Source organism: Sinocyclocheilus rhinocerous, unplaced genomic scaffold, assembly GCF_001515625.1.
Source record: "Sinocyclocheilus rhinocerous isolate Xijiao unplaced genomic scaffold, SAMN03320098_v1.1 scaffold681, whole genome shotgun sequence".
In the NCBI taxonomy this organism is placed as follows: domain Eukaryota; kingdom Metazoa; phylum Chordata; class Actinopteri; order Cypriniformes; family Cyprinidae; genus Sinocyclocheilus; species Sinocyclocheilus rhinocerous.
The window spans coordinates 831,070-841,335 of record NW_015641029.1 but is presented as its reverse complement, the minus strand read 5'-3'; the positions used below and the strand labels follow the sequence as shown (position 1 = coordinate 841,335).

The 10,266-nt window shown below is 35.4% G+C and overlaps 1 protein-coding gene and 1 non-coding gene across 3 annotated transcripts; one reads left to right on the top strand and one right to left on the bottom strand.

The window, feature by feature from the left end:
- Positions 1-488: 488 nt before the first annotated feature.
- On the bottom strand, positions 489-560 carry trnap-agg (transfer RNA proline (anticodon AGG)). The gene has a single exon. It is a non-coding gene; the product is annotated as a tRNA-Pro (tRNA).
- Positions 561-833: 273 nt separating this feature from the next.
- On the top strand, positions 834-9,904 carry LOC107754137 (protein NOXP20-like). Of its 2 annotated transcripts, none has more exons than XM_016570459.1 (13): positions 834-1,035; positions 3,703-4,020; positions 4,130-4,214; positions 5,670-5,851; positions 6,076-6,210; positions 6,383-6,535; positions 7,190-7,316; positions 7,752-7,837; positions 7,984-8,193; positions 8,914-9,053; positions 9,135-9,207; positions 9,532-9,585; positions 9,731-9,904. In XM_016570459.1, the coding sequence occupies exons 2-13, from the start codon at positions 3,709-3,711 to the stop codon at positions 9,854-9,856; spliced, it is 1,683 nt and encodes a 560-aa protein (XP_016425945.1). In that variant the 5' UTR covers positions 834-1,035; positions 3,703-3,708; the 3' UTR covers positions 9,857-9,904. The 2 variants fall into 2 exon arrangements, with proteins under 2 accessions (XP_016425945.1, XP_016425944.1); XM_016570458.1 differs by having other exon boundaries at positions 7,190-7,355.
- Positions 9,905-10,266: the final 362 nt, after the last annotated feature.

Here is a 10,266-nt window from a genome sequence, read left to right as displayed (position 1 = left end):
AGTTCAAAGGGAATATTATGCTGTGTCATTATATCAAACTGTGAATTTAATACAAATTGTTCACACACTTTTTGTATTATATAGATTTAAATATGTATCATTCAATAAACTTTTTATGGTGAATATTTTGTATAAATGTGTTATCATTGTGTTTGATTTTTAATTTAGCATTACCTAATTGCTTGACAAATTTAGATGTTCAGTGGCCGGCTGCATAAAATGTTTAGACTATAGTCTTACAAGTTATATAATAATAATCTTTTTTTTTTTTCTTTAAGACTGGTCATAACTGGTCAGATAAATAAAAACCTAGATTGGCCTAATTTGAATCTGAAAAACAAGACTCATTAGGGTACCTCTTGGCTAACTGCTAGTTGTTCTTAACATAGTAACTAAGTTTATGCAACTGGCTCCAGGATTTCCACAGTTCTGAAGTCATTTATAATGTTAATATCATATTTCTGACCTGTTGCGTTCATCAAAACCTAGGGCTCGTCCGGGATTTGAACCCGGGACCTCTCGCACCCTAAGCGAGAATCATACCCCTAGACCAACGAGCCAGTTAAATAATACACACTTGTATAACAACTGAAAAAAGTTTAAGGTAGAACGTCATTCTCCCATTACCAATGTTTTATTAATATCAGTAGAGTTACAGTGATGTATGTATTTTCTAAGTGTTAGAAAAATTGTTCTCTAATTTTATAATGGATCAGTTATCTCATTACTTCCAGTTTTCCCACTTGCAAACTCACTATGAAACGCAACGCCACCTTAAAATCCGAGACCAAACCGATTAATACCTCACACTGAGTTAGTACCACAGTTACAGTTGAGTGTAGCATTTGACTCGGATTTATACGCGAGATGTGACTGGAATTTGTTCTCTTATTTATTTCCCTGTCTACAAACAAAGTGCCAAAAGTTCAGGTGACGTCACCATCCACAGCCGCACGCGACCCTGCTGCCTGCCGACGTGGCGTGAGCTCGAGCTCGAGCGGAAGGGTTGCACAAGCGCGACTGTCAGCAGAACTGGTAAGAAGGGATGAGCCTATGAATTAACTTTATTCCAGAAGAAATAACACTCCTGTTATTTTTGCCTATGTGTATTTTGCATTTCAGCGTTATGCTTGTATTTATAGAGTAACTTTCATTTTTCGCGTTTGTTGTTATTCTTTTGCATCTAACGTTAGTTATTTAGGTTAAATTCGTTTGCACTGTCGCCTTTGAAGTGCTCGCAGGGTATTTTAAAAATACTTTAACATTCTTCAAATAAATAAGTTACAATAAAAAAGACAAATATAACGGGAAAACGAATAAACGATTCGTAAGCAAACATGGGCGTTTGATTTTAGCTAACGTTAATATAAATGCAGTCTTTAAGGCATCATAAAACTGCATGCGTCTTATGGTATAGAAACTGTAACGTGTAACCTGAGGTTTATAATCTACACATTATATACAGTTTCTGTCTGTGTGTATTCATTTACTGAACGTCTATTTACAAACTAAAGTTTGAATGTGGCTGTACGTTTCTAAAATAACCGCTAGATGGCGCTGCAATCCGCATTAAACAAAGGCGCTTGACAGCGCGGCACCATTCAGGGACAGCGCTGGTGCTCTATAATGTGTCTGAATGCTGTTCTGTCAAAGCTTTTCTGTTCACACACACGTACAATACGGTTTGACCGAGTTAATGAATGGTATATTCAAGATATGTATTAATAAAATATATTAATAATAATAATAATCACAAGCGTTGTGGGTTTTTATATCTACAGAGATGATGAATAGTTGCTAAACCCAAATCTTAAACTAACCATAACACAAAACTTTTGACATGATTAGATTAAAAACATAAAATATGATTTAGGTGAATTATAAGCCTTACTTGCACATGTATGTGTGTATTCACATCAGTGTTCGAACTATAACGTGGACTTTGGGGGAGCCCACTTGCGCGTGCCTCAAAAAAGGGCTTACAATGACTTACAAAGATACATAACAGCTACAAGTGTATGCACTACTTGCATTAGCACTATATAGGATAGATCACTATAGAGGATTTACACTATTATACTTTATCGACAAGAAATGATAGGTGAAACAACAAACAGCCACCCACAAATAGTCTATAAACAAAGCATCAGGCTGTCTTTCAGTTCATATGAACAACAGTTAACGTAAAGTTACTCGTCGTCAGGCTACAGAAGAATACCATAATTCCACGATGATCACATTACACAAAACTGAAATTGCACGTCAAAATAACACATTGTCAATATTTTTTGAGACCCCCCAAAATTTCACAAATCACGTTTTCAGGGGAGCCCATGTCTTATTAAGGGGAGCCGAGCTCCCCCCTAGCTCCCCCGTAGTTCGCACCCTGATTCACATTATGTCTGAAGCTATAGTGTATTTGACCAACCTGACTGCAAATCTTTCTTATTGAAATGCCAGAAATCTAAATATCCCAAAGAAATCCTAATGAAATTCCTGGTGTAATTTGGAAGCAATGTATTGAAAAATGAATCCACTAAAACGTAAATAAGATCCTGCTAGGTAAAAAAAAAAAAAAAAAAAAATCAGATTTTCTCGATCAAATTGTTCTTGATCCTTTTAGGATTGATTCCAAATTATTATAGAAATTATATTAGCAACCCATTAGCATTACTCTCCTAAATAATACCCAGTTATTTTGTATGCACTACAACAAGCCAATTTATATCTGCATTTTTGAGAAATGAGTCTCTCTGAGCAACATATTTTTATAATGTGACTTGATATTTCACAAGAGCAACATCATTTTTTCTTTCCACTGTTTTCCTAATCATCTGTGTCACTGCTCGATTTTTGGTTATTTTGCAAACCTTAGTCAGAGCTCAACTGTCTAGTCAGAAGTTAGTTTGTTGTCAATCACAGCTAGGCCTGTCGCAATAATCAATATATCAGCTTATCGCGCAATATATGTACATGACCGCAATAATTTTTGGTGGTGCAATATATCGCCCATTATATTTACCTAAAAATTTATGTCACCGTGTTTTTTACATTCCACTTGCGCCTGTGTCTTTTGCAGCTTCTCGTACATAACGTGGTGTAGTCATGAGGTGCTCGTTCACATTTAAAACATGCTTCTACAATCAAAGTTTCATCTGCAGATATGGCCTCGTTTAGGGATCTGTGCCTTTGTGCATACGGACATCTGACTGCTAAGTAGTGATTGTGTTTTTCAGCAATACAGTGCACCCTTAATTTACAGAGAAAAGAAGGGCAGGGAAAAGTCTGTAGATAGAAAAATCTCCATACAAGTTCTTTGTGCATTTCTCTTTTTTTGTACTTGTTACTTTGCACTTTTTGTTAGAAAAAATGCTTATTTACTATTTATTCAAGTTTTTTAAGGTATCTAATATTTTGATACTTAATTTCCATGATCTAAATATTCTTAAAAATTAAAAGTTTGTTGTCATTTGGAAGTGTGTAGGCCTTCTTGCATTATTATGCTGTTACATTATGATTATATATTCAGTGGCATAAAATGGTCTTTAAAATTACAATAATATCGCTTATCGCAATTATTTCTGGGGCAATATATCGCACAACAAAATGTTGTTATCGTGACAGGCCTAATCACAGTCAGTCATGGCCAGCTGTTTGCATTGCCTCTCATTACACTGTCTTTGTTTATCTATTTTTTATCAGAGCACCATGTCGCAAGATGAGACCGTGGAAGACCTCATTACAAAACCTCCCCCTTCCCTCCAGCCGACTGCCTCTGATGAAACTGCCACCGTAGCTGCAGCCAATACAGATGAAGTCCCGTCTATATCACAACTCTCACTAGACACATTGGCCCCTGACGTAACCAATGCGGCTGCAGAAGAGCACAGTACAACCAAAGGTGTTGAAGAGATGCAGGTCCACCCATCAGAAGAAAAACCTGAGGGTCAGGTGACTGAATGTGTGGATTCGGTGTGCTTGGATCCAGATGCTACACAGGAAGAAGCACAGGGAACAGAGGTACTTTTAATAGGGTTGGTCTGTGTCTGCGCCATGTAACAAAATCCATAACATATATTTTTTTTGTGTGTATTTTGTGATTGTTCTTTGGCTGTGTGGATGTTATTAGCCCCTGGATGAGTCTAAATCTAAAGGCTGGAGTAGTTGGGGCTCCTGGGGGAAGTCACTTCTGACCACTGCTACATCCACTGTGGGTAAGTCACCATAGTAAACCATACAGTAGATCCTACCACAGTTAACTGTCAGATAACACTGTCACAGAGAGATTATCTATCTATCTATCTATCTATCTATTTTCACATTTCAAATGTTGATGTAACACAGATCAAATTTTGTTGCATGTCGACGCCGATGGCCTCGTGGGCAGCGTGCCGACACACAGCGCCATTGCGCTTCGGGTGTCCCGAGTTCGAGTCCCGGCTCACGGACCTTTCCCGATCCCATCCCCCTCTCTCTCACCCACTTCACTTCCTGTCGACCTATACTGTCCTATCAAAATAAAGGCATAAAACGCCATAAATAAACCTTTAAAATAAATAAATAAAAATAATTTTTGCATGCATGTACAGTAAACAGCAAGAATACATATGAGATTACATTTTTTCTCATCCACTTTGAGGCACGTAACCACAGCGTTTCTAAATTTTATATAAAAATATTGTACCTTTCAAAAGTTTAGTTGATAATGAGTTGATTTGAGTCATATTTGATCAAAAATACAGTAAAAACAGTAATTTAAAGTACTAATGTTTTTCTGTTTTAATATATTTTAAAAAGTACTTTATTCCTGTGATGGCAAAACTGAATTTTCATCAGCCATTACTTTAATCTTCAGTGGCACTTGAGAAATCATTACTTCATTACAAAACTTCAGAAATTATTACAATATGCTGTTGATTTGGTGCTCGGTATTATGAATGTGCAAAATAGTTGGTCTGTTTAATGTTTTTGTGGAAACAGTGATACTATTTTTAAAAAATAATTATTTTATTTATAGAAAGTTCAGCATTTTTAAAATAAAAAATATTTTATAACATTATAATTGTATGTACTGTTACTTTTGATTAATTTAATGCATCCTTGCAGAATAAAAGTATTAATTTCTTTTTAAAAAATCTTACTGATCCCAAACTTTTGAACAGTAGAGTCTCTTTTTTTATTTTGTAATGGTCTCCAATGATCAGTTTTGTTATTCATGCAGTCAGTGGAACCAAGATGAAGCGATTTATAGTGCATTACTGTATGCACACTTTCTTTATATATATATATATATAATCATTCCTTCATTCGTTCATGTATTTATTTATTTAATTATTTTTTGGGGTGTGTGAGACACAAAAAAACAAAGAGACTGTGGTGACTTACAGCACATCATAAGTTGCATACAGAACAAGTACTTGCAAAACAATGTTGTATTAGTTGCCATTAATATAAAAACATGTGAGGCATAATACTAAGACCTAACTTCTAAATGCAGAAAGTGCTATTGTCAGCTCATTGTGTCATAGTAGATATTATTGTAAACACAGTTGTGTGAATGTAAACTATCAGAACAATAGATCAGTGTCAATATCTGTTCTATGCATTAGCCCTTGCAGGCAAATGCAGCCCTAAAGTTGAGTGTTTTTCTATCTTTTGATTGTGTCTAGGTCAAGGGTTAAGCTCCGTAAAAGAGAAAGCAGGTGTGGCATTACGAATCCGTCAGAGCTCATCATGTGAGGAGGCAGAAGAGGCTCATGAGCATTCTGGGGCAGAGATGGCAGAACACGTTCATTCAGAGGAGGTGCACAGAGGAGTCCTGTCAACCATCAGCAGCGCGGTTCAAAACACTGTGAGTCTGCACATGTCTAACACACATCATTAGCCGTACCGTGATTTACCATGATCACTGACATGTAACAAAATCAGCCGCTACACTTGATGGATCTGGAGAGGCATTTGAGATAGTAATAAGTCTCGGCTGACTGCTTGTGATTGAATCACCTAAGATGAATGAATGTTTCTTGTCCCTTCATCGTAGAAACTAATTAATTTTTCTCCCTCTTGCTTTATCAGGGAAAGTCAGTAATAACAGGAGGCCTTGATGCTTTGGAGTTCATTGGAAAGAAGACCATGAATGTCTTGGCAGAGAGTGACCCAGGTTTTAAAAAGACCAAAATACTGATGCAGAGAACTGTCTCTCTGTCTCAGGTAAGATGGTCAACAAATGCTCAAATAATAGTTTTCACCATGATTATTGGGTGCTGTTACCCAGCAGAGTGCCTACAACCGCCTTACCTCGGATACTAGAAGATACAGTGGTTTTGTTGGAAAATTCTGCCATATTTTCAGTGTATGTTTGTGTATGTGCTTATGTCTGCAGATGTTAAAAGAAGCGAAGGAAAAGGAGAGAGAGAGACTGAGCAGTCAAATGGTCACAGACCCAACCGCCCACTATGGGATCTTGTTTGATGATTACCAAGGCTTGTCTCATCTTGAGGCACTGGAGATACTTTCAAATGAGAGTGAAGGGAGGGTTAGTAACGCACACCATTTGCATTTACCCATAATACATTTTACAGGTTTATTTTGCACGAATGATCGACTGACTGTACAGTTATCCAATTATTACACAGCTACTTACCAAATAAATAAACAAATGCACATGAAATATTAATATGAATTTAAATGTGTGAAGAAAAAGACTACTGAGTGATACTATTGACATGAAACTAGCATAAACAAAGCTTAGTCTGTGGTCAGGCATTTTTGTTTTCAGCAAGGATGCATTAAATTCATCAAAAGTGACAACAAAGACTAATTTGTTAAAAAAATTCTGTTCAAAAATAAATTATCTTCATTTGGGCAGCAACTTCAGTTTCTTCAGTTTGAGAGTAACTGTTTTCAACATTGATGCTAGTAATAGGAAATGTTTCTTGAGCACCAAATCATGATATTAGAATGATTTCTAAAGGATCATGTGACACTGAAGACTAGAGTAGTGGTTGCAGAAAATTCAGCTTTGCCATCACAGGAATAAATGACATTTTAGAGTTTAAATGATAATAATATTTCAGAATATTACTGTTTTTACTGTATTTTTGATCAAATAAATGCAGCATATCTAATAAGTTAGACATGAAATCCTTCTCCTTTTCTTCTTTTCATCGTGTATCTCTCCTCATTTCAGGTGCAGGAATTCTTGTCCACTTTGGAGGAGGAAGATTTGGAAGTTATGAAGAAGGAGCTGATTGCAATTAAAGAGATCTTCATCGCTCATGACGAGGAGGAACCTGATGCTGCCTCAGGGGAAAACGGTGAACTTTATTCACAAATTCAGTGTTCCACTCCTCTCTGTGAGTCTTCAAATGCCAAAACATATTTAGACAAATCCAGATCACAGTCAAATCCAGACCACAATCAAGATACTGTGCTAGATAAATCTGTATTACAATTTATGCATTAATGTAGATTAATCAAGGTAAAACGTCACATTCACACCTTTATTTTTAAAATCCAATCATAGACTTTGTGTTAAAATGAATAATAAATAATTATTATGGCTGTGAAATGATTTTGTAGTCTATAATTCTGGTTGAAATTACCAAGTATTGGAAAACCTAATATTAGCACATCTCAATGAACAAACATTGATTTGATATGACAGGTGACTCAGTCAGAGCACTATAAATATTTCAGTCCTCCACATTTTTGCCCTTGGGTATTAAATTTAAGTGATCTGTGTGTTTCAGCTGCTGATGGAGAGGAGTTTGTCAGTGTTCTTACTGAGCTGCTCTTTGAGCTCCATGTTGCTGCAACTCCAGACAAACTGAACAAAGTACAGCCACACTTACACACACACACACACACACACACACACACACACTGCAAATCCACATGTAACATAAATGTGTACCTGCACTCTCCAGCACACACATATGTTATTCACAAGCATAAACACTAATTATACAGTGTGCCCTGCAGGCCCGTATAAAAGCTCATGATTGGGTGCGAGAAGTGGAGCAATCCTGGGAAGATGTCAAGAATGTAACAGAGGAATTAAAGGAAGAGAGCTCCACCACTTGCCCTGCTCCAGAAAAGGAGGAAAAGAAAGAAGAAGAAAAGAAAGAGAAGGGAGAAGAGGGAGAGAATAAGGAAAATAGTGCAAAGGATGGAAACTCGGATGCTGTTAAGGTGAGAAATGTCTTCAGTGTGTTATCACTACATCTTAACCATATAAATAAAAAAAAATAAAAAATAAATATATATATATATATATATGTGTGTGTGTATTTGAATGATGAATAGAATTTTGAAAAGCATTTCTTTCTTTCAAAAAATATTTGCAATAATTACTTATTTATTTTTTTATAATTATTAAATGTTATATAAATAAATAATTATTTGATAATTTTTTAAAAGAATCCTATGTTCACCACGGCTGCATTTATTTGATTAAAAATAAACCATATAAATAAAAAATAAAAAAAATAAAAAAAAAATATATATATATATGTGTGTGTGTATTTGAATGATGAATAGAATTTTGAAAAGCATTTCTTTCTTTCAAAAAATATTTGCAATAATTACTTATTTATTTTTTTATAATTATTAAATGTTATATAAATAAATAATTATTTGATAATTTTTTAAAAGAATCCTATGTTCACCACGGCTGCATTTATTTGATTAAAAATACAGTAAAAACAGTAATATTGTGAAAAAATATTACAATCTAAAATAACTGTTTTAATTCTATTTTAATCTATTTTAAAATATATTTTATTCCCGTGATGGCAAGGCTGAATTATCAGCAGCCATTACTCCAGTCTTCAGTGTCACATGATCGTTCAGAAATCATTCTAATATTCTGTGTATAAATGTTTATTTAAACGTGTCTTTTTGTGTGTATAGAAAGTATATGTGTCATCAGTGGGCAGTCTTGCTGAGGTGACCGCTCGTAGTATAGAACAGCTACACAAAGTGGCCGAGTTGATTTTACACGGACAAGAGCTGGAGAAGCCAGCCAGCCAACAGGCCAGTATACTGGTCAGGTGAGTTCCTTGGCCATTTCCATAAGACGTTATTAGACCAATCTTTTTATTAGCTGTTTAGTGACTGTTGTGTATGCTCAGGTTAACCAGTGCCATGTGTAAGGAGGTCAGATGCCTGGCCCGAAAGTTCTCGGACACATTACTGGCTGCAGGGGTGAGTCTGACTGACCTGAGCTCAGTTCATTCTGAAAACATTATTGATGACATAACTGACCCCATTTAATTTCTTAATGCACGTTCATAGTCTTATTCTGTCAAATGCTGTTGCACGTGTTGTTATCATTTAACTAAAACTATTAAAAATCAGTTTCGTTAATTGAAATGTATTTGTGATTGTCCCAAAAATATAGATACTGTTATACTATTATATATAAAAGGTGTATATTGTTGCTTTTAATAAAAATTATAAAATTTTTGTGCTGAAGTTTAGAATTAACATCTTTCTGTTTTTTTGTCTCTCTCTTTTTTGACCCTATAGAGTCAGAGAAAAGCAGAAGTAGTAAATCCTCTAGTGGACAGTGTGATGCTGGAGGTAAAACTGAATGTGATATTTTTTTTTATAATGCCGTTGACAAATGAGGAGACTGCGATAGGGGACTTGATGATGCTAATTATAATGACTGTAGTTATGATAATGATGACCCTTCATCACTACACTGTGTGTCTTGTTTCCTCAGGGGTGTAATAGCACTACCTACATTCACAATGCATTCCAGCTGCTGTTGCCTGTTCTTCAGGTCTCACACATCCAGACCAGCAGAACTGCAGCCAAGCCAGCCCCAGAAGCAGCATCCACAGAGTAGTGCCTGTATTCTGTTTGTGTGTGTTTCTGTCTGTATCTGTGTTTTGTGTTTAGGGTTTTTCATTTATTTTTTTTTTTTTTTTTTTTTAAGTTTACAAAAAAATTAAGATTATTAATCATGTGTTGTATTGTCTGAGCAGATTTGGAGGTCTGCCACTGCCATTCACTTAAATTAATCAATCACTCATACACCATTACCAGTTTTTGTTTTGAATAAAATGAACCAAGATCTATGGTAATAGCATAATCTGTAATATAAATAATAGGAAACTAAAGACTGAAATTCTCAGTACTGTTGTGTTTTTATTCAGCATCTGTTGTGAAAATATTCTCAGCACCAGTTACAAATCTCTGTACATTTTAAGATGACGTGAAGATAAAAAGTGCATTATGGAAACACGAGTATTACTT